This window comes from Macaca nemestrina, chromosome 5 (genome assembly GCF_043159975.1).
Source record: "Macaca nemestrina isolate mMacNem1 chromosome 5, mMacNem.hap1, whole genome shotgun sequence".
Taxonomy (NCBI): Eukaryota; Metazoa; Chordata; class Mammalia; order Primates; family Cercopithecidae; genus Macaca; species Macaca nemestrina.
In genome coordinates, this window is record NC_092129.1 from 151,968,721 (window position 1) to 151,993,230 (window position 24,510).

Consider the following 24,510-nt stretch of genomic DNA (forward strand, 5'->3'; position numbering starts at 1 on the left):
TTGGGGACTCCCCAAATGCATATACTTGATGCTGTCTCTCAGATCTCTTCTGTTCATTTTTCTTCATACTTTTTCCCTTCTGCTCCTCAAATGGGCAATTTCAATTGGCCTATGTTTGAGCTTACTGATTCTACATTCTGCAAACTAAAATCTGCTCTTGAAGTCCTCCAGTGAATTTTCCATTTGGCTTTCAGCTCCAGATTTCCATTTGCTTCCTTTTCACAATTATTTATTGATTTCTGCTATTTAGTGAAAGGTAGTTCTCCTGATTTTCTTTAGTTGTTTGTCCATGGTTTCCTTTAGCTCTTTGACTATGTTTAAGACAGTTGATTCAAAGTTTTTTTCTAGTAAGTCAGTCCATTCTTCTTCAGGAACAATTTCTTTCCATTGCTTTTGCTGTGAATGAGTCATACATGCATAATTCATGTTTCTTGAAGTTGAAAACCAGACATTTTCAATATTATAATGTGGTAACTGTGAAAATTACATTTTCTAAACTATTTTTGTATAGACTGTATTCTTTATTGTATGTGGTCACTGAAGTCTCATAGTTGTAGATGTGTGGTCTTATTTCTGAGTTCTCTATTCTATTCCATTGGTCCATGCATCTGTTTTTGTACCAGTACCATACTGTTTTGGTTACTGTAGCCTTGTAGTATAGTTTGAAGTCAAGTAGCATGATGCCTCCAGCTTTGTTCTTTTTGCTTAAGATTGTCTTGACTATAAAGCTCTTTTTGGTTCTATATGAATTTTAAAATCATTTCTTCTAATTCTGTGAAAAATGTCAATGGTAGTTTAATGAAAATAGCATTGAATCTATAAATTACTTTGAGCAGTATGACCATTTTCATGATATTGATTCTTTCTATCCATGAGCATGGAGTGTTTTTCCATTTGTTTGTGTCCTCTCTGATTTACTTGAGCAGCAGTTTGTAGTTCTCCTTGAAGAGATCCTTCAATTCCTTTGTGAGCTCTATTCCGAGGCATCTTATTCTGTTTGTAGCCATTATGAATAGAAATTTATTCACAATTTGACTCTCTGCTTGTCTATCGTTGTTGTATAGGAATGCTTGTGACTTCTGCACATTGATTTGGTATTCTGAGACTTTACTGAAGTTGCTTATCAGTTTAAGAAACTTTTCAGCTAAAACAATGGGGTTTTCTAGATATACGATCATGTCATTTGCAAACAAAGACAATTTGACTTCCTCTCGTCCTGTTTGAATATCCTTTCTTTCTCTTACCTGATTGCCCTGGCCAGAACTTCCAATACTTTGTTGAATAGGACTGGTAAGAGAGGGCAGCCTTGCCTTGTGCAGGTGTTAAAGGGGAATGCTTCCAAATTTTGCCCATTCGGTATGATACTGGTTGTGAGTCTGTCATACATGACTTTTATTATTTTGAGGTATGTTCCTTCAATACCTAGTTTACTGAGAGTTTTAAAATATGGAATGCTTCATGAATTTGCATGTCACCCTTGTGCAGGGGCCATGCTGATCTGCTCAGTATCTTTCCAATTTTAGTATACGTGCTGCCAAAAGCAAGTACTGACCACAAGTTCTTAGAAGTGGAGATAAGTGAAGAACTGTGGGTGAGATGGAGTGTTGAATTTCATCTGCAGTAATTTCTGCATCTAACAAAATGCGATTATCTCTGTCTTTTATTCTTTAAGTGGTAAAATGCATTACAGATTTAAAGTTTAAATATTCTTGTATCCTGGGGATGAATAACCTGGGCAGGATATTTAATTTATTTACAGCTCATTGGTGGACACAGTCTAGTATTGTTTTTCTCAGTATTTTTACCTCTAATTGCTTCAAAGTGATTATCATATCATGCTTTTCTCTTATGTATTCCCTAGCTGGCTTTAGAATCAATGTTATTTATACATAAACAATAATGAGTTTGCTGGTTTTCTCTATGTTTCCTCATACTCTTGAGTATTATGTATAAATTCAGTAACTTTCTTCGGAGTTTTGATGGAAGTCACCTGTAAAACAGTCTGGATATGCCTGAAGGGAAATAAAGTTTTGCAACCGTTTTAACTTCTTTACTTGTAATAAGTTCTCCCCATTGACATAATCTTGTTCATAGTCTCAAAATTATTTAAACCTCTACTATATCTTTAGTGGCATGTTTATCTATCGTAATGTTATTTATTCTTAATTGCCATTGCCTGTTTTATTTCTCCATCCAAAAACACAACAGCTGCTTTTGGTTGGCTGGGCCCTCAGCAGTGGCAGCTGCCAGGTCAGCCCTGGTGAGTGGCAACTCAATTACTGTGCCCATGCAGTGTCCATCGCAGCCACCACGGCCACTTTGTGCAGGGACTCCATGAGCAAGCCCTGTGCGGCTGAGTGGCATTGTCCGTCAAGCCATCTCACTCACCTGATTACAGGGAGCCCCAGTACCTTAAAGACCCTCTGGTAGGCATCCACACACAACCAGTATCATCATGCACTCGGCCTATAGCAAGAGGTCTATGTGTACCTCTCTCCTCTACCTCCCGATTTTCCAACTCTATTTTCCCCAAGTTCGTGACTGGCCAGCCAAGGCATGAGCCACTGCCCATGACTCATTCATTCATGCACTACGGGGCATCATTTCACACCCCACACCTCCCATGGGCTTGTTAGGGTTTGATTCCTAGTTCCTGGCTTGAGAGCCATTTCCAAAGCTGTTCTGGTGTCAGCTCCCAAGCCTACTGCTGCTGTTGTAGATTTTCCTCTTTATATGTATTTATTTCCTGGAATTAAAAATAATTGCACTAATTTTTTCAATTCAGCATTTCTAAGGATATGCAGTAGGAGTGATTCTTCTTAGTGTAGATAGAATTGCTTCAAAACACCAGCAATGTATATTTGAGGGAAGGACAGCATGCATGGAGAAAGGAGGACAACCCACAAGTGGGCAGTGTAGTTTCACAAAGTGAACACTGGGGTAAACAACACCCACATCAAAGTACACCAATCACAGCCTGCTGGAAGCACCTTTGGGTCCTCGTCAGTCATAAACCACCCTCCCCACCCTAGAGTAGCCACTCTTGATTTCTAACACAGATGAGTTCTGACAGTTCTAGTTGAATGGCATTATACAGTCACCATCATGCCCCTGGGTCTCATCATCTCGCTGTGTGTGGTCGTAGCCTATTCACTCCCGTGGCTGTCCTATGCTCCACTTTATAAATAGCTCATATTTCTTGTCCCTTCACTTTGATAGACAATTGTGTTGTATCCAGATTTTACAAGTCTTGCTGCTATGAATAATATTTTCATATATTTTGGCGCACACGTACAAGCATTTCTACTGGTTGACAACTAAGAGTGCTATTGCTGGATCATAGGTGAGTAGATGCTTGGCTAAGTCTCTGGTTAACAAATTTCTACTAGTAAACGAACAGTAGAGGAGCATGAATCTCCTACTTAGAAATTATTCGGATAATAAATAAGGAAGGAATGAGAGACTGAGACTATAATAACTCTTTTGCAAACCATCATGAGTTAACGGATTTAACCATTGAATAGCAATGGCAATTAACAACACAATAAAACAAAAAACTAATGTCAGGTTCTTCCTCTTGATGGAAGAACACAATACAGCACCATCAAACAAGTACAAGTGACAAAGAAACCAAGCCTGAATATAAGCTAGCCTCCGTAGCCAATTACCAATTTAGAGGCAATACAGATAATAAAAACACAAACAATGGCTTCGGGAGCAATCAGCAAAATGCACACTATGGGAAGTTCTACCACACAATATAAATTTCAAGAAAGAATCTATAGAATAAAAGAGAACAAAAGCGTATTTCTAGAGTTAAAACTAAATTATAATTTTGGATGATAAAAATATAAAATAGAACAAAGAAGTGATGATCATGAAAGTCAGGATGTATTTTACTTTGGGGGAGGAAAGAGTTTACTGCTGAGCTGGGCAAATGATGGGGTTTCTGGTTTGCTCCACAAACATCTATCCCTGGTGGTTAATGGGTGTTCACTTTTTATTCAGGGACACAAATTTTAGACCGTTTCTTTTTCCTTCTGGAGTCCTACATTTTATTTTATGACACAAAGGTTAAGGTAAAAATAATTTATAGAGTATGGTTACTGTTTTGCACAAAGCCCCCTCCCCATCTTCCCTCTGAGCACCCAGAACAACCAGCAGCCCCAGGACCCCCAGCGGGGATGACCTCACTTCTAGGTGTGCGTGCAGCTCACATCAGCAGAGGCAATATGCAGGTCTACTCCTTGACTCTTGGAAAAACCTGATAGGACACAGCTGAGGGGAAGCCTTCCCCGCCATCTGCAGGCTCTTGGCCATCAGTGTAGAGGGAGCGGCTCCTCACCTCTCCCTCAGGCACCTTCACAGCCACAGCCTCCTCTCTGCATGGGGAGTTCATGCCCTTCCCCTGAACACGGTGACATGGATCTTGACAAAGGTGGAGATGACACCATTCCTCCTCCCACAAACTTTTGCTATAGAGCAACTGGAGTACGTTCCACCCACACACAGGACAGGGAGCTGACAACCAAGGAGGGGAGGAGCAATACTCCAGCTTTCTCTACTTGTAATAAGTTCTCCCCATTGGCATAATCTTGTTCATAGTCTCAAAATTATTTAAATTTTGAGACTATACTAGCAAAATTATTTAAATTTTGCTAGTATATCTTTAGTGGCATATTTATCTATCATAATGTTATTTTATTCTTAATTACCGTTCCCTGTTTTATTTCTCCGTCCAAAATAAAACAGCTGCTTTTGATCGGCTGGGCCCTCAGCAGTGGCAGCTGAAGGTCAGCCTTGGTGAGTGGCGACTCAGTTGCTGTGCCTATGCAGTGTCCATCGCAGCCCCCACGGCTACTTTGTGCAGGGACTCCATGAGCAAGCCCTGTGCGCTGCTTTTGCTTTACAGGAAACTTGACGCAGGTTGGTGTCCAGTGAAGAAAACCCAGGTGCATGGAAAGGAGAGGAGGATCTCAGGGCTGTGAGTGATCTGCAAAAGGAAGCGCATGGACCACCATGTGGCGCCGCTGCGCTGCTCCTGCTCCCAGGAAGTGAATACTCAGGACGAGTTTTGAGGTGGAGAGATGTCATTGCTCATCCTCCAGGTTCAAAGTAAAAACCTTCCAGCCAATCTTGGCCGCGCGTTCTGGTGTAGTGAGCGGGCTCGGAGGTGCTCACCGCTGCTGTCATGGTTCGTTTGCTAAACTGCATCGTCGCTGTGTCCCAGAACATGAGCACTGGCAAGAACGGGGACCTGCCCTGGCCGCCGCTCAGGAATGAATTTAGGTATTTCCAGAGAATGACACAGACTCTTCAGTAGCAGGTAAAGAGAATCTGGTGTTACGTGTAGGAAGATCTGGTTCTCCGTTCCTGAGAAGAATCGATCTTTAAAGGATAGAATTAATTTAATTCTCAGCAGAGAACTCAAGGAACCTCCACAAGGAGCTCATTTTCTTGCCAGAAGTCTGGATGATATCTTAAAACTTACTGAACAACCAGAATTAGCCAATAAAGTAGAGATGATTTGGACAGTTGGTGGCAGTTCTGTTTATAAGGAAGCCATGAATCACCCAAGCCATCTTAAACTATTTGTGACAAGGATCATGCGGGACTTTGAAAGTGACACGTTTTTCCAGGAATTGATTTGGAAAAATATAAACTTCTGCCAGAATACCCAGGTGTTCTCTCTGATGTCCAAGAAGAGAAAGACATTAAGTTCAAATTTGAAGTATATGAGAAGAATGATTAATATGAAGGTGTTTTCTGGTTTATTTTAAGTTGTTCCCCCTCCCTCTGGAAAAAAAAATATATATTTTTACATGAGAAGAAAAAGACTTTTGTTGACTTTGGATCTATGAATAATCATTTCTAAGCAACGTGTTTTTATTCTGCACTAGTCTTGAATATATCAGATACCATTTATGAAACATTCTTGCTATAACTAAGTGCCTCTGCAAGACCCCAATGAGTCTCCGCACCTGCTACAGTGAGCTGCCATTCTACACCCATCGCACATGGGACTCTGGCCAGTCCTTGACATTGTCGGGCTTTTCAAACGTTGGTAGTATTTAGTAAAGATGAAGATGCACATACCCTGGGACTGAGCAGTTTCACTAGTGGGAAATACCAAAATCTTCCTACGTGTATATCTAGAGGTTTGTAGACAAATGTTGCAGCCTTGTTTGTAACAGTGAAAAACTGAAAACAACCTGGAATTCCAGTGATGGGAAAATGAATCTATTTCTGTCTTAGACTGGGGAAGCCAAAGCAGATTCCAAGCCTGAAATTTCAGTGAAAACAGTTTATTTGCTAGGTCTTACCAGAAAGCATCAATTGAGGTATGGAGAAATGGAACTGAGAAGGTAAGAAAACCAGTTTAAATGATGAGCAGGTTCTCATCGGTAACAAGCTCCATACTGCTGAGATACGGGGAAACAGAGGGGAGAAAGCTGGAGTATTGATCCTCCCCTCCTTGGTTGTCAGCTCCCTGTCCTGTGTGTGGGTGGAACGTACTCCAGCTGCTCTATAGCAAGTCCCAGGTGTTTGCAGTAAGAAGCTGCTGGCATGCATGGGAACCGTGAATGGCAAACACTTAAAGCAATTCCATGTTTAAGTATATAACCTCTTCATATCTTTTTTTTTTTTTTTGACAGAGTTTCGTTCTTGTTACCCAGATGGAGTGCAATGGCATGACCTCAGCTCACTGCAATGTCCGACTTCCCGGGTTCAAGCGATTCTCCTGCCTCAGGCTCCTAAGTAGATGGGACTACAGGTGTGCACCACGACACCAGCTAATTTTGTGTTTTGGGTGTAGACGAGGTTTCACCATGTTGGTCAGGCTGGTCTCGAACTCCTGACCTCAAGTGATACGCCCACCTCAGCCTCCCAAAGTGCTGGGATTACAGGCGTGAGCCACCGCACCTGGCAGATCTTTATTATTTTTATGTAGTAAAAAGTATAAAGCCACACATGGTTTATTTGAAATATTTCATGGTTTAAAAAAATACAGAAGCAGGAAATCCAAATCTAAGTTCAAGTGAGGGATTGTGGTAGTTTGAACCAGAAGGTTGCATGTAGTAAGAAACTGATTTTTTTTTTTTTCATTAAGAAGTCTTTATTGGGTTATAGTCACTTTGACCCTCCCACCAAATTAAGGGGAAAAAAAACAAAAAACAAAAATAAGAAATCCCAGTAAAAGAGCCCCTAGAGATTTCATAAACTACAAACTAAAGCTGCTAGTTAATAAGGAAATGGCAGAATTTTCAGAGCTGTATAATACAAAAATTCCTATAATTTAAGCAGATGTTTTCCTCAATGACAAATCTTCCAACACAATGTGAAGTTATGCTACTCGGATATTTGTAGCAAAACTGTTATTTTTTTTTTTTTTTACAAAAACAAAAGCAAGGGACCATGAAAAAAAAAGTATTTGTTCCTCATGGCCTAGGAGTATACAAATTTTTTAGCAATTTAAAAGGGTAACTATGAGAGCCTGACATTTTTCTATACCCCGCCTATTCTGCCTCTCTATTTGTAGGATTTGTAAATGAAAGTAACATCTTATGAGCAGAGGTCTCATCTATCTCCCACTCTCTCCAACTAATCCTACTAATTTTCTCTCATCTTGCTGAGCATCCTCCATGAACAGCATTGCAAGTTGGTCTCAAAAATAGAAAAGAAAAAAGAAAGAAAGTTTTACAAGGGTTTTGTTGGTTAATTACCAGTGGAGTCAGTCCACCAGTAGTTTGATTTCATTGGCTAGCAGCTGGTTCATGTTGAACAGGCCCCCTGGGAGCTTGGTGAGCAGCTCTCGCTCCGTGCTTTCAGGGTCGCTGTCAACAGAGCTGGAACTTACACTCATGTTGTCAACAGCAGTGCTGGCTGGGGGACCCAGCTCCGGCTCACTAGTCTCACTGGCAGTGGACACCACGGAGAGCAGGGACATACGCCGGGTGAGCCGGCCAGAGGGTAGAAGGGAGGCGGCATAGTCTGCTATGATACTAGCTACATCTAGATTACAAGCCTTATCAAAGGCGATGAAACCTACATTTGCATTGGCCTCACAGACGCAGAGGAGCCGTCATCTTTCATCAACAGGTCAATGCCACATCCATCCATCCCCAGGATATTAGACACCTGGATAGCTAGCTGCTTCCCTTGTTCACTCAATGAGCACATCATCCCCACACCACCTAATGAGCAGTTGCTTTGCATTCTCCCATCTGTTGAACAACGTAACATGGTGCCAACCACACGGCCTCCCACGACAATGACACGTACATCCCGTCCATGAGACTCTTTAACATACTTCTGGAACAGGTATGGTGCTTCATGGCGAATAAGATGGCTTAGATCAGCCAAATGGTGCTTATCTCGAGCCAAGAAAACAGCTTTACCTCTATGACCCCACGTATTCTTTACTACCATTGGAAACTCCAGTACTTCTGCTTCATCAATCATGTTAGCAAAATTTTCATGGCCACCATAAGAGAAAGTATCTGGCAGAGGAACACCATGGCCAGCTAACTCTTGAAATGTCCAGAACTTATTAACGCAGTTCAGGATGGCTTGAGGTCGGTTTATTAACCGGCATCCCATCTTCTCTAGATGGCACAAAACAGTGATGTCATTATCACTCTGCACCCAAGGGGTTGGTACTCTGACTACCACCACTTGTGGGTAGGCACTGATTAGCTCTCCATTGATCTGCAGACCCAGGTTTCCTTGCTCGATTGTCAGCACCACCTCATCCATCACCACAGCCCTGAAGTCCAGGTCCTCCTCAGAACATTTGGCCTTCAGCGCTCGTAAAATCTCTTTTTGAGGATAGTCTTCCCTGATGCAACGATCTGTCAAAAACCACAACTTGGCAGCCACAGAACTACACAACTTGATTAGCTTGTGCTTCCTTGCCTGGATTATTTCCTCTTGGATGTAATGTCAGTTGATTATGGAAGATGAACAGCCAGATAAAGAATTCTGGAAGAGTCCTGAGCACAGGGTCTTCTGTCCTGGAGTTGGAGTGCACCGCCCTCCTAGCAGTTGGAAGCAGCCCACGAATTCATAAACCCGGAAGCTCCAGAAACTGTGATTTAAGATATATTTTAAAATTGGAAGTAGCAGGATATTCTGATGGAGTTTGACTTTGGTTTGGGGCCCACTGAGTTTGAGATGCCTTTGAGAAATGAAGGAAGAAGAGAGAGAATAAAAGAAAAACTGGCCAGGCTCAGTGACTCACGCCTGTAACACATTGGCTCAGCATTTTGGGAGGCAGAGACAGGCAGATCCCTTGAGACCAGCTTGGGCAACATGGTGAAGCCCCATCTCTCCAAAAAATACAAAAATTGGCTGGGCATTGTGGCGCCCACCTGTAGTCCCATCTGCTCAGGGGCTGAGGTGGATGAACTGAGCCCGCGTGGTCACGGCTGCAGGGAGTTGTGATTGTGCCACTGCACTCCAGCCTGGGTGACAGAAGAGACCCTGTCTCAAAAAGAAAGCTGAAAACAATGGAAGCATGACTTCAGAATTCTAGAAAGAAAGTTATTTTCAACAGATAAATCTATATTCAGCCAAATAATCAAGGGTGAAGGTAAAATAATACATTTTTAGACAAGCAAAGAATCGGGGGTTACCTCCATGGACCCTTTCTTGGGAAGCTATTGGAGAAAACACTCCAGCAAAATGAAGGAGGAGACAAAACAGAGAATGACATGGATCCAGCAAATAGGATCCAACACAGGCAATATTCCAGCTAAGGAGCTGGCTTAAAAAACAAACAAACAAACAAAAGTAGAAATATTAATAGGTTAGCTGAGTGGAATGGCTCATGCCCGCGTCCCAGCTACTCAGGAGGCTAAAAGCAAGAGGTTGGCTTGAGTCCAACATTTCCAGGTCAGCCTGGCCACCATAGTGAGATTCCCTTCTCTTAAAAATAATAATAGGTTATTGCCAGATTTGGGGCATTTGGAAAGAAATTCATTGAAGATAAAGCAAAAGTGAAAAAGACAAGAGGGAAGGCTGGTTAGGCAATCATTAATTCTAGGGCAGAAGGAAGTACAGGATAGGAAGTAAGAGCACAATACTCTGTTCTTCTCAACAATGAACAATATGTACATAGTCATAATGATGTGGTGACTGCTTAGCCCCTAACTCTGGTAACTACTTTGGGAAAAGTGAAGATAGTGATGGTGTAAGAGCTAAATCCTCATCTGTCATTCAAGAAATCACTTAAAATGTGTAAAATAATCAAGAAATGACTAAGTAGTTATGTGAGGAGAAAAACAGAAGACGTTGCTAAAAGAGTTGAAAGTCTTTGCTCTGGAGGATTGGGAGGGATGGGGCAGGGGACGGTTAGGATGCATTATAAACTGAAGAGGCTTTTTAAAATTATATGTATTAATATATGCACCCATTTGAAAAACTGAGAAAATAATAATTTGGAAAAACCCATGAAGGCAACTACCAGAAGGAAAAACTGAGAGAATGAAAAGTGCTTGTCTCTGGAAAGAACAAATGGCAGGACTGTTGCTTTCATTGTAAGACTTTTAGAGCCATTTGATTTTACTTAATCATTTTCATCTATTTCTTTAATAAAACAACTCTATCATAATAAAAAGTTACATTCATTCACAGAAAACAAACAAATAAACAAAAACCCTTCCTGCCCAGCCCATCTCATTCTCCCTGAATCCTCAGCACTAATGAGGACTGTCTCCTTCTCACCTCCCTGGACTGGACTTTTTACCACTGGAAAGTGGATGTGATTTCCAGTTTCTGCATGTCCTAGTTTATTGTGCTGCCAGTAAAATAAAATCAAAATACATATTGAATAAATAATAAATAAAATAACCCATAGTAAGCAAAGGTTTACAATCTATTTTTTGGAGTCAAGATCTCATTCTGTGGCCTAGGCTGGAGACCAGTGGTGCGATCATAGCTCACTGCAGCCTTGAACCCATAAGCTCAAGGGATCTTCCTATCTCAGCCTTCCCAATACCTGCGAATACAAGCGCCCACCACCGGGCCCAGCTAAGTTTACTTATTTTTATATCTTTTAGTGATGAGGGTCTCACAATGTTGTCCAAGCTGGTCTCCAACTTCTGATCTCAAGCAATCCTCCTGCCTTAGCATCCTGAACTGCTGGGATTACAGGGGTGAGCTGTCATGCCTGGCTTGTAATTGACTAACACCATCAAGGTTTCCTTCTCCAAGTGTGGACACAGCAGCAGACGCCCCTTGTCTCTTGGGTCAGGACACTGGGTAGAGTGGAATAGCAGGACAACAAAGTCACTGTAGAAAGTGCCCATGCGGAAGAGGTCCAGCAGGAAGGGCCAACTGTCCCAGGGCCACCATATTTAGGGATAACTCCTCTTTCTGGGCAGGACTGTTCTGTGATTACTTTTGTATTCGCGATAGTTCTGAAGTCGTAGGATGATGAGACTCGAGACTGGCTGAGATTTGTTTTCAAAAAACCATCTCCAAGATTTGTTGATCTTTTGAATGGTTTTTAGTGTTGCAATTTCCTTCAGAACTTAACTCATTCTTAACATTTCACAGTCTACTTTCAGTTAATAATGTAGTAGTACCCATAAATATAGAAATATTGCAATCATTTATCCTCTGCAAAATGTCCATCTTTTATGGTATAGATATTATATGGAATATATCTACATAGGTTGTAAGTCCCACGATAAAAAACTTTTTCTTGTCTTTAAACAGTTCTATGCATGTAAAGTAAGAATAAATGAGGTGAGCAAGATAGCCTTTTGCTCAGTATTTACCATTTTTGATCATCTTCATCTTTTCTGATCATCTCATTTTCCACCTGGTATCATTTGTCTCTAGTCTGAAGAATTTTCTTTACCAGTTGTTATTGTACAGATCTGCTGGCGAGAAATTCTCTTAATTTTCTTTTACCTGAAATATCTCCTTATTTGCCTATCCTTGAAGGACATCTATGCTGGATATAGAATTCTTAGTTAACCTTTTTGTCCTCCAGCACTTTAAAGACGTTATTCTACTTTCTTTTGTTTCTATGGTTTCTAATAAGAAGACATGGGTCAGGACAAAAGGAACAGAGAAACCAGAACTGGGAAAATAACATGGTAGACCTAAAACTTGTCGTATCAATAATGACAAAAACCTATATGAATCAACACTCTAATGAAGGGCAAAGATTGTGTGACTTGGTTTAAAAAAATATGGAATCCAACCATATGCTCTTTCCAGACATGCACTTTGTTTGTTTGTCTGTTTTAATTTAACTTTTATTTTTAGTTACGGGGCACATGTACAGGTTTGTTACATAGGTAAACTTGTGTCATGGGGTTTTGTTGTACAGATTATTTCCATACCCATTAGTACTCACCCAAGTATTAAGCCTTAGTAGGCATTAGCTATTTTTCCTGATCCTCTCCCTCCTCCCACCCTCCACCCTCAAGTGGACCCCAGTGTGTGTTGTTCCCCCCTACGCACCCATGTATTCTCATCATTTAGCTCCCATTTATAAGTGAGAATATGTAGTATACAGTTTTCTCTCCCTGCGTTAGTTTGCTAAGAATAATGGCCTCCAACTCCATCCCTGTTCCTGCAAAGAACATAATCTCATTCTTTTTATGGCTGTATAGTATTCTATGGTATATATGTGCCACAGTTTCTTTCTCCAGTCTACCATTATGGGCATTTAGGTTGATTCCAAGTCTTTGCTATTGTGAATAGTGCTTCAATAAAAATATGTGTACATATAAGATATGCACTTTTTAAAATTTAATTTATTTTATTTTACTTTAAGTTCCAGGATACATGTGCAGAATGTGCAGGCTTGTTACATACGTGTAGTCTGCCATGGTGGTTTGCTACACCCATTCACTCGTCCTCTAAGTTCCCTCCCCTCACTCCTGACTCCCCAACAGGCCCTGGTGTGTATTGTTCCTCTCACTGTGTCCATGTGTTCTCATTGTTCAACTCCCACTTAGGAGTGAGAAAATGCGGCGTTAGGTTTTCTGTTCCCATGTTAGTTTGCTGAGGATGATGACTTCCAGCTTCATCCATGGTTCTGCAAAGGACATGAACCCATTCCTTTTTATGGCTGTGTAGTATTCCATGGTGTATATCTACCACATTTTCTTTACCTAGACTATCATCGATGGGCATGTGGGTTGGTTTCATGTCTTTGCTATTGAATATAGCACTTCAATAAACATACGTGTGCATGTGTCTTTATAGTAGAATGATTCATATTCCTTTGGGTGTATACCCAGTAATGGGATTGCTAGGTTAAATAGTATTTCTGGTTGTAGATCTTTGAGAAATGGTCACACCATCCTTCACAATGGTTGAACTCTTTTACATGAAATGAAATGAAATGAAATGAAATGAAATGAAATGAAATGAAATGAAATGAGACCAATAGAAGGACTGGGCATGGTGGCTCATGTCTGTAATCCCTGCATTTTGGGAGGCTGAATGGGATTATCTCTTGAGTTCAGGAGTCTGAGACCAGCCTGATAGTGAGACCTCATGTCTACCAAATAAAAATAATTTTAAAAGAAAAAAGATCAATAGATAGGAAAGGAAGAAACAATAGTCTTTCTTTGTCACCAGCTTCATTGCATATGTAGAAAACACTAGGAGATTCTGAAAAAGTCTCTGGAATTGATCATTGAATTTGCAAAATAATTCATAAAATATATGTAAAAAGTCATTTCGATGAACACAAAAAGATAGCAAACAATACTAGTCATCTAAGAAGTGCAAATTAAAACCACAACGAGAAACCATCACCCATCACCTAGAATAGGTCAAGTTAAAAAGACATATGATAAGTCTAAATACTGTCAAGAATATGGAAAAAATAGGAATGTCTGATATTGCTGGTAGGAATGCAAAAAATGTGGCAGCCAAGTTGTAAAGCAGTATGGCAATTTCTTATACAGCTACCCATCCATTACCACATGACCCAGCAATTCCACAAATATGCATTTATCCAAAAGAAATAAAAATGTAAGCCCACACTTGTAAGCAGTTATTTCTAGTGGCTTCATTAATAACAAACCCTAGCTGGAGTAATCCACATATCAATCAACTAGAGAATAGAGAAACCAATGCATAAACTGGGATTCCAGCAATACTCAGCAGCTGCTCAACAACAAAAATGAGTGGATGGCATCATCTCAAACATCGTTATGCTAAGGGAGAGACCAAACAAAGGACTACACAACATACGATTCCATTAAATTCTAGAAATTTCACTATTGCAGTGACAGAAAACAGAGCAGTGGTTGAATGAGGGGAAGGGGTGAGGGAGGGAGGCAAGGATTAAATAGAAAGGGGCATAAAGAAAGTTTTTAGGGAAAAGAAACTGTTCTCCACAGTGCCACAGTTCAGGAGTAACTGGGTGGTGGGAACTAAGGGGAGAGGAGGGTGTGAGGGATGAGGGCAGAGGGAAGGGCTGGGGAAGCAGGAGGTGAGGACAAGGAGCAGGGGAAAGGACTCCAAAGCAGTGGAGGAGCCTAGCAGGGGGTTCTCTGCATTCGGTGTTTCTCTACTGGGCAGTGTGGTAGTTACACGACTATAAATAATTACCAATATTCACCAAAAAGCGCAGCTAAAACTGGTGAATTTTATTACACGTAAATGCCCTAACAAGCAAAAAAAAAAAAAAAAAAAAGGCCGGGGGAGGCAAAAATAAAGACATTTTTAGATCATCAAAACCATAAAATTCATTTCCCAGGGCTCCTGTACTACATTTAATTTTAAAGAAAATTCTTCAGGGTGAAGGGAAATGATACTAGATGGTGACCCAGATACACAGAAAGGAATAATTAACAGAAATGATGCACACACACGTGTCACATTCACACTCATTTTCTTAATTTCCTGAAGACATATGGCTGCTCGTGTGAAACAAAAACTATTACACTGTACCATTGACTTTATAATATAGATTGATATAATATATAAAACTGTAATAGCATAATGGTAGGTTAAAGGAAACTACACTGTTACAAGTATCCTTTATTTTGCCAGATGTAGTTTAATAGAACCTGAACTTCACTGTGAAAAGTCAAGGAATCGGGTTTCCATTCTTACAACAATAAAAAACTAGTGTAAAGAAATATAGCTAAAAGTCACTAGGAGAATTAAAACCATAAACTAAAAACTGTTTATTTGACACATAAGAAAGTAGCAAAGGAGGAACAGAAACAAAAAGATATGAGACAAATTGAAAACAAATAGCAAATTGTAGACCAAAATCCCGCCATAGTAAGGAAAGAAATGACAGGACTTTGCTCACATTAGCAGGACCGCTGAGCACTGTGGGGAGAACAGACATGGGCAGGAGGTGAGGGACAGTGTTAGTGCCACCATTCAGGAGTGACAGGGTGGCCGGGACTAAGTGGGGGGAGGTGTGAGGGATGAGAGGGGCAGAGAGAAGGGCTGGAGAAGCAGCAGGTGAGGAAAAGGAGAGAGGAAAGAATTCTAAAGCAGTGGAAGAGCCTAGCAGGGGGTTCTTTGCATTCGGTATTCAATACATTTTGTTGGACTTCCTAAAAGCTAACTGGCTCCTTATGATTTTAAAAAACAGTTACAAAAATATCGAGAGTCCAGATAAAATATGCACACTGCTTAGATGCTCATAGTTCAGGAAAACAGGCATGGAGCACTCCCAACTTTGAGGTGATGACTATAGGCTCCCGGTTGCAATAGACAGTAACAAACTCTGCTTCTTTGTGTTCAGGAGATGTTCTGGACTCACACAGAGAAACTCGGGCTAGGGAATGAAGGTAATGTAAAGGCAACAACCCAGAGGCACAGATCCATAGTCTGGGAAAGTAAAACTTAGGAGCTTTGTAATGCTGTTTTGACACAGGTCTTTTACAAATTGGAATTCTAATCATTCAGGGATTACCAACATCGTGCTACCTACTGTATTAATAAACGAAAAGGAAACTGGTCTCTATGAGAATCTCTGTGTGGTGCCTTCAGACAAAACTTCACCAGGTATAGAGAGAAAACCCCTGTCTCTACACCCCCATTCCCAGGGCGAGCTCACTCTCTGGCATCAAGTTCCCCGTGGTGAGTTCCCCTGTACAAAGGTCCAAGGGGAGAGGTAGGAGTGGGAGGCAGGGAGTCCAGTTCAGGGTCGGGGATTCCAGGACGAGTAGGGAAGGGGAAGGGGCTGCGTGCAGCCTGGGGGTCTCTCCCTGGTTTCCACAGACAGATCCTTGTCCAGGACTCAGGCAGACAGTGTTACAAAGACGCTTGGTGTCGGAGAGGGATCAGGACGAAATCCTGATCCCTCTGGGGCTCTCAGGTTCTCCGGCCTTATCTGCACTGGGGAGGCGCAGAGTTGAGGATTCCCCACTCCCCTAGTTTCACTTCTCCCAACAGTGACGGGTCCTTCTTCCAGGATACTCGTCACGCGTCCCCAGGTCCCACTCTCATTGGGTGTCGGATGTCTAGAGAAGCCAATCAGCGTCGCCGCGGTCTCAGTTCTAAAGTCCCCACCCGCCCATCCGGACTCAGAGTCTCCTCAGACGCCGAGATGCGGGTTATGGCGCCCGGAACCCTCCTCCTGCTGCTCTCGGGGGCCCTGGCCCTGACCGAGACCTGGGCCGGTGAGTGCTGGGCCGGGAGGGAAAAGGACTCGGCGGGAGGGGCGAGGGGACCGCAGGCGGGGGCGCAGGGCCCGGGGAGCCGGGCGGGGAGGAGGGTCGGGAGAGCCTCAGCCTCTCCTCGCCCCCAGGCTCGCACTCCTTGAGGTATTTCGGCACCACAGTGTCCCGGCCCGGCCGCGGGGAGCCGCGCTTCATCGCCGTGGGCTACGTGGACGACACGCAGTTCGTGCGGTTCGACAGCGACGCCGAGAGTCCGAGGATGGAGCCGCGGGCGCCGTGGATGGAGCAGGAGGGGCCGGAGTATTGGGAAGAGGAGACACGGATCGCCAAGGCCCGCGCACAGACTGAGCGAGGGAACCTGCGGACCGCGCTCCGCTACTACAACCAGAGCGAGGGGGGTGAGTGACCCCGGCCCGGGGCGCAGGTCACGACCCCTCCCCACCCCCGACAGACGGCCCGGGTCTCCCCGAGTCTCAGGGTCCGAGATCCGCCCCGAGGCCGCGGGACCCGCCCAGACCCTCGACCGGAGAGAGCCCCAGGCTCCTTTATCCGGTTTCATTTTCAGTTGCCGCCAAAGTCCCCGCGGGGTGGTCGGGGCGGGGCGGGGCTCGGTGGGCGGGGCTGACCGCGGGGGCGGGGCCAGGGTCTCACACCCTCCAGAAGATGTGTGGCTGCGACCTGGGGCCGGACGGGCGCCTCCTCCGCGGGTATTACCAGTCCGCCTACGACGGCAGGGATTACATCGCCCTGAACGAGGACCTGCGCTCCTGGACCGCTGCGGGTGAGGCGGCTCAGAACACCCAGCGCAAGTGGGAGGCGGCCGGTGAGGCAGAGCAGCGGAGAGCCTACCTGGAGGGCCGGTGCGTGGAGTGGCTCCGCAGATACCTGGAGAAGGGGAAGGAGACGCTGCAGCGCGCGGGTACCAGGGGCACTGGGGAGCCTCCCCATCACCTCTAGATCTCCCGGGATGGCCTCCCATGAGGAGGGGAGGAAAATGGGATCAGCGCTAGAATGTCGTCTTCCCTTGAATGGAGAATGGCATGAGTTTTCCTGATTTCCTCTGAGGGCCCCTCTGCTCTCTAGGACAATTAAGGGATGACGTCTCTGAGGAAATGGAGGGGAAGACAGTCCCTAGAATACTGATCAGAGGTCCCCTTTGACTCCTGCAGCAGCCTTGGGCACTGTGAATTTTTCTCTCAGGTCTTGTTCTCTGCCTCACATTAAATGTGTTTGAAGGTCTGATTCCAGCTTTTCTGAGTCCCTCGGCCTCCGCTCAGGTCAGGACCAGAAGTCCCTGTTCCTCCCTCAGAGAATAGAACTCTCCAAGGAATAGGAGATTATCCCAGATGCCTGTGTCCAGGCTGGTGTCTGGCTTCTGTGCTCCCTTCCCCACCCCAAGTGTCCTGTCCATTCTCAGGGTGGTCACATGCGTGCTGCTGGGGTGTCCCATGAGAGATGCAAAGCGCCTGAATTTTCTGACTTTTCCCATCAGATCCCCCAAAGACACACGTGACCCACCACCCCGTCTCTGACCATGAGGCCACCCTGAGGTGCTGGGCCCTGGGCTTCTACCCTGCGGAGATCACACTGACCTGGCAGCGGGATGGGGAGGAGCAAACTCAGGACACCGAGCTTGTGGAGACCAGGCCAGGAGGAGATGGAAACTTCCAGAAGTGGGCAGCTGTGGTGGTGCCTTCTGGAGAAGAGCAGAGATACACGTGCCATGTGCAGCATGAGGGGCTGCCGGAGCCCCTCACCCTGAGATGGGGTAAGGAGGGGGATGAGGGGTCATGTCTCTTCTCAGGGGAAACAGGAGCCCTTCTGGAGCCCTTCAGCAGGGTCAGGGCCCCTCACCTTCCCCTCCTTTCCCAGAGCCATCTTCCCAGTCCACCATCCCCATCATGGGCATTGTTGCTGGCCTGGCTGTCCTAGCAGTTGTGGTCACCGGAGCTGTGGTCGCAGCTGTGATGTGGAGGAGGAAGAGCTCAGGTAGGGAAGGGGTGAGGAGTGGGATCTTGCTTTTCTTGTCCTCTGGGGGTTTCAAGCCCAAGGTAGAAATGTTCCCTGCCTCATTCCTGGGAAGCAGCATCCACACAGGGGCTAACCCAGCCTGGGACCCTGTGTGCCAGCACTTACTCTTTTGTGCAGCACATGTGACAATGAAGGACAGATGTATCACCTTGATGATTATGGTATTGGGGTCCTGATTCCAGCATTCATGAGTCAGGGTAAGGTCCCTGCTAAGGACAAACCTTAGGAGGACAGTTTGCCCAAGACACACAGCTGCTTTCCTCCTGTTTCCTGATCCTGCCCTGGGTCTGCAGTCATAGTTCTGGAAATTTCTCTTGGGCCCAAGACTAGGAGGTTCCGCTAAGATCTTGTGGCCCTGCTTCCTCCCAGTCCCCTCACAGGATATTTTCTTCCCACAGGTGGAAAAGGAGGGAGCTACTCTCAGGCTGCGTGTAAGTGGTGGGGGTGGGAGTGTGGAGGAACTCACCCATCCTGTAATTCCTCCTGTCCCATGTCTCCTGCGGGCTCTGACCAGCTCCTGTTTTTGTTCTACTCCAGCCAGCAACAGTGCCCAGGGCTCTGATGTGTCTCTCACAGCTTGAAAAGGTGAGATTCTTGGGATCTAGAGTGGGGGGCGGGGGGACAGAGGGAAAAGGTCTGCGTAATAGAGATTCTTTGATTGGGATGTTTCAGGTGTGTGGTGGCTGTTCAGAGTGTCATCACTTACCATGACTGACTTGAATTTGTTCATGAGTGTTGTTTTCTGTAGCCTGAGACAACTGTCTTGTGTGGGGCTGAGATGCAAGATTTCTTCACGCCTCTCCTTTTGTGACTTCAGGAGACTCTGGCATCTCTTTCTGCAAAGGCATCTGAACGTGTCTGTGTCCCTGTTAGCATAATGTGAGGAGGTGGAGAGACAGCCCACCCCCGTGTCCACCGTGACCCCTGTTCCCATGCTGACCAGTGTTTCCTCCCCAGTCATCTTTCCTGTTCCAGAGAGGTGGGGCTGGATGTCTCCATCTCAGTCTCAACTTTATGTGCACTGAGCTGCAACTTCTTACTTCCCTGCTGAAAATAAGAATCTGAATATAAATTTGTTTTCTCTAATATTTGCTATGAGAGGTTGATGGATTAATGAAATAAGTCAATTCCTAGAATTGGAGAGAGCAAATAAAGACCTGAGAACCTCCACAATCCACATGTTCGCTGTGCTGCATCTGTTGCAGGTGGGGGTGGAGAAGGCTGTGAGGAGCCCAGTGTGGACTGGGCCTGTGCCTAGTTGCTGTTCAGTTCTTCATGAGATTTAGGTGGTCAGTCCTCAGCTGGGTCACCTTCACTGCTCCGTCGTCCTTGTCCCATCAGTGGAAACTTGTCCAGCGGGAGCTGTGACCACAGAGGCTCAGACATCGCCCAGGGCTGCCCCTGCACGTGGGGGTCTCTGTGCATTTTGAGACAAATGTTCAGAGCAATTCACCTCCTGCCCTGCTTCTAGAGCTTCTGTTCTGCTCTGCTCTCCTGCCCTCTCTTCTTGCCCTGGTTCTAGTGATCTTATTGCTGAATCCAATCCCAAATCATGAATCTATAAAGCAGAGTCTAATTTAGACTTATGTTTTTCTCTGAAATTGGACCCATCATCAAGGACTGTTCTTTCCTGAAGAGAGAACCTGGTTGTGAGCTGCAGTGTGCTGGGGTGGGGGCACTGGGGGCGTTGCTGTAGAAAGAGAGATGGGGGAGGGAGGGCACACAAGCAGCACTGCTGAGAAAAACATAGGCGGCCTCTATCTCAGTGTGAGGGGACCTTGTGCTGAAGCTGCCACAAAACAGCACTTGGCCTGAGGCTATGTTAATAAAGATATTGCCTTTAGAATAGGGAGGTGCTCTACAGTGATCATTCATTCAACTGATCTTTGTCATTGGCCAGACATAGGACAGAATGGTTCTGATCTGGGGAACACCATTGAAGTAAAATCAGAAAAATCTCTGGCCTTTTGTAGCACATGTTCCAGTGGAAAGAGGCAGATGATAGATACACTATAAGCAGAGTAAGGAAGGAAAGTGCTAGAAGGTGGTAAGTGCTGTGAGGCAGGTGATCCAGGATGTGGGCAGTGGGTACAGAGAGGGTGGCTATTGTGCTGGGTGGCCAGTGTGTGCCTTGTTGCAAAGGTGAGTTGAGGAAGGATTGGAGGGACTTGAGGATGTCTGGGGAAGTTCTTTCCAGGCAGAAGAACTTCCAGTCCAAATGCACTATGGCCGGAAGGTGTCTGTGTTCCCAGAAGAACAAGGAGGCCAGGAGGGCTGGACAGAGAGAAACTGAGGTGAGGTCAGAGGTGCGGCCAGAGCAGGTGGGCTTGAGGGGAATGGGGTTGGATCTGACCTTTGCTCTGAGCGGGATGAAGAGTCAGTGGACAGTTTTGAGCAGAAGAGGGCCATGATATAACTTCTCTTTTAAAATGACCTCTGACTGCTGTGCTGAGAACAGAATTGAGAGGTGAGGGACGAGGGAGGCAGAAGGAAAACAGTAGGAAGCGAGTGCAGTATTCCAGGCTGGAGATGTCGGTGACCTTGACTGGGAAGTGAGAAGGGGAAGGAGTGGGATGTGAGGGGATTCTGGATGCATTTGAAGATGAACTCACAGCATTTGCCAGTGGATTGTATCTGTGGTGTGAGAAAGACGAATCAAGGACACCCGTCGTTGTAAAATGAGTGAGTAGAAGGAAGGGTGGAGCTGCTGTCAGTGAAGATGGGGAGACTCTGGCAGGAGCATACTGAGGAGGGGGCATCACAGGCACTCAGTGGAGGAGATGTCTACTAGGAATGCAGGTGGGGGAGCTGGGGTGGAATTTGGACAGACAATTCCAGAGTTTAGAGGAAAGGAGAAATAGACTGGGCAGGAGAAATAGATTTAGGAGGTCACACCATATAAACAATACTTAAAACCTCAAGCATGGATGAGGGCACCAAGGGAGTGATTGACTGTGGAAAAGAATGAGGGCAAAGACTGAACCCTGGACCTCCAGTTGTAAGGGATGTGATCAGACCACATCCAGAGCAGAGTGCACAGTTCTGACCCCATATCTAGAGGACACTTAGACAAGGAACTTCTGTGTGTACAGGGATCACCCGGACGTGGTGCTGAGATCCAGGAAGTCTGGAGTGGAGCTACAGATTCTGTATTTATGACAAGGCTGGAGTTCATGTTGCTGTTCTCCAGATTACACTTGGAGTATCAAGAACACCAGGATCCCACGTGTCTGAGCATCAGCCTCACCTCTAGGGCTTGTTATATAAATGATTCCTTGGTCTTGTGCATAAAACTCTGAGACAGGGGTTCTGGGGAGTGGCCTGAGTATTTTCTAAGCCCCCACCAGCAATCCTGTTGCTCAGCCAGATTGGGAACCACTGAGATCAGAGATCAGAGAGTGTCCAGGGTGGGTGGATGGGGCAGATTTTCAAACCCTGTTTAAAAGAGGATTTTTCTCACAGTATGAAAAGGGAGGATGTGTATCATCAGTTATGAGATGTGACATTCCCTGTTGTTCTCTCCACCATGGGGTGGACGCCAGGTAGAGAATTCAGGATGTGGCTCTTGCACAATGAACACCTGTGAATGCCGCTCTCTGACACTCGCCCACAGACTCATTTCCCACTCACTTCTTGGAGCAAACTATGGAAAACAAATTTCTGTAATGTACACATAAAGTCGTATATCTGGTATTGGGGGCTAGTTTTATTGTGGGGAAGGCCACAGAAGCAGGCTGGAACCTACACATCCAGGAACAGAATCCACAGCCCACCCTGGATCAGGTCCCTCCTAGGAACAACTGCCCCTGCTGCTGAGCACAGACGCCACTGCTCACACCTCTGACACCTGGTGCTGGACACTGGACCCTGAGGCCAGGGGAGACGTCACTGCTGCACCTGGAAACTGGACATCACTACTGTCACTCAGCCATCTTTACTAAAATGTGTTCTGAACAGTCCCAGCCTCTCTGTCACCTCATTCTGGCCAGAGTCTGGTAGTGATATAGGAGATAAGAAGAAATTATTTAGACAGGTAGTGAGGGTACGGAAGGCTTTTAATGAAAAGCTGGCTCCAAATTATTTTCTTTTCTAACAAGGTGTAGCCTGTAATATCAAGCTTCAGACACAGACAAGTAAGTGGAAGCTTGCACGGGTGAATGCTGGCAGCTCTGCCAATAGGAACAGGACACCTGGGACTGGGCATATTCACAATGGCAACTCCATCTTCCCTTCTCTTTGCCAGGCTCCTTCCTTACAGTAAGGAGCAGACAACATGGCACTGGCCAAGTGGAAAGGCCATTTGCATAATAGGATGAGGGCGGGGTGAACAGCCTTCCACTTGCACTATGTAAATATCACACCTGGTCCAACCAACCTGTGGGCCCTACATAAATCAGACACCATCTCCTCAAGCCTGCCTGTAAAATCCGATGCACTCCCACTCCAGGCCAGAATTCCCTTTTGGGTGCCCCTCTCTCTCATAAGAAGAGAGTTGTTCCCCTTTGTCTTTCTTTTGCCTATTGAACTCTTTGCTCCTAAACTCACTTCTCGTGTGTCAGTGTCCTTAATCTTCTTGGCTTGAGATGACAAATCCTTAGTATTTACCTGAGACAATGACACCTCTTCAGCAGGTGATCATCAGACTGGTGAAGCTTAAGACTCATGTCCATGATCAACTGCAGGGGTGACTGGAATGCTGTCCTCATCCAGGGACGATGGTGGTGTCTGTCTCCTCTCAATATTTTACATGTTGTAAACCAAAAATAAAAATCAAAACCACTCCCTCCCAATCATTTTAAAGGACACCCTCAGCCAGTGTGCTCAAAAGTTAACCTGAAAGACTGGCTTAAGCCATCATGGAAAGCAAGTGTTGAACATGCCTCATTATGCTCTCTTCCCTTTTGGAATTCAGGAAAAGCTGATCAGGATTTACCATCAACAGAGACCTTAAGTCTGATCAGAAACATTTACAATCTATTCTCTCTGAAGCCTGGCACCTGGAGGCTTGATCTGCATGAGAAAATTTTGGACTCCACCACCTCTTATCATAACCCAGACATTCCTTTCTATTGATAACTCAACCAATTCCAATCAGAAAAATTAAAAATCTACTTATAACCCAGAAGCACTACCCCGCAACCCTTGCTTGCTTCAAATTGTTCCAATGTTTTGGACCGAACCAATGTATAGCTTAAATGTATTTGATTGATGTCACATATGTTCCTAAAATGTATAAAACCAACCTGTGCCACAACCACCTTGAGCACATGTTCTCAGGGTCTCCTGAGGACTGTGTCATGGGCTGTGGTCACTTATTTTTGGCTCAGAATAAATCTCTTCAAATATGTTACCGAGTTTGACTCTTTTCACCCACAGTGTGGAATTCTGGTGTAGTAAGAGGGTTCAAGTGCTGGAGTGTGAGGGGTGGGGAAAAGTGACAAATTTTAATTCTTGGAGCAGTGATCCAGGACGAGAACCTTATCTGGTACCTGGTAGGCACACAGAGTGTCTGAATGAACCAGTGACTAATAAATAACATAGTTCTACCCATTCCCTTGAGGATAGGTTATTATATCAAGTTTTGATCTATCCCAGTTCATACTCTAGATTATTGGAGTGGCATTCTGTGATAGTGAAATGATTATTCAAACAGCTTCCCTTGACTTTGTCTCTTATTAGGAGTAAAACACCCAGGTTTGTAAGATCTCCGAGGATCTGGGTCCACACCAGTGTTTTATATTAATATCTATATTTTCTTGTGTGTGGAAATATTTCTGGGGAGAGAATTTCTAACATTTATTGTTTTTTATGTGACACCCTCAAAGGCCTAAAAAATCCTAACTTCTAGGTTAGAGGT

The 24,510-nt window shown here is 44.7% G+C and overlaps 2 protein-coding genes, 1 non-coding gene and 2 pseudogenes across 8 annotated transcripts in view; 3 read left to right on the forward strand and 2 right to left on the reverse strand.

The window, feature by feature from the left end:
* LOC139363454 (class I histocompatibility antigen, Gogo-B*0103 alpha chain-like) overlaps positions 1 to 19,739 on the forward strand; it is a 78,437-nt gene extending 58,698 nt beyond the window's left edge. For both annotated transcript variants that reach the window (XM_071097332.1, XM_071097334.1), the window contains one exon: positions 19,402 to 19,739. The gene's annotated coding sequence lies outside the window, so the exon portion shown is untranslated. The remainder of the gene's footprint in view (positions 1 to 19,401) is intronic.
* On the reverse strand, positions 1,441 to 1,544 carry LOC139363531 (U6 spliceosomal RNA). Its single transcript, XR_011624149.1, has one exon. It is a non-coding gene; the product is annotated as a U6 spliceosomal RNA (small nuclear RNA).
* Positions 5,135 to 5,773, forward strand: LOC105466240 (dihydrofolate reductase-like; annotated as a pseudogene).
* On the reverse strand, positions 7,651 to 8,929 carry LOC112423987 (beta-citrylglutamate synthase B pseudogene; annotated as a pseudogene).
* LOC105497648 (class I histocompatibility antigen, Gogo-B*0101 alpha chain) lies at positions 16,482 to 24,003 on the forward strand. 5 transcript variants are annotated; one of them, XR_011623867.1, is made up of 9 exons: positions 16,482 to 16,622; positions 16,751 to 17,020; positions 17,266 to 17,541; positions 18,115 to 18,390; positions 18,495 to 18,611; positions 18,771 to 18,850; positions 19,052 to 19,084; positions 19,191 to 19,238; positions 19,402 to 19,739. XR_011623867.1 is itself a non-coding variant. In XM_071097337.1 (8 exons), exons 1-7 carry the CDS (start codon positions 16,550 to 16,552, stop codon positions 19,232 to 19,234), a joined length of 1,089 nt encoding a protein of 362 aa, XP_070953438.1. In that variant the 5' UTR covers positions 16,482 to 16,549; the 3' UTR covers positions 19,235 to 19,238; positions 19,402 to 19,739. The 5 variants fall into 5 exon arrangements, 3 of the variants coding, with proteins under 3 accessions (XP_070953438.1, XP_070953437.1, XP_070953436.1); XR_011623866.1 differs by having other exon boundaries at positions 18,771 to 19,084; XM_071097337.1 differs by lacking the exon at positions 18,771 to 18,850.
* Positions 24,004 to 24,510: the final 507 nt, after the last annotated feature.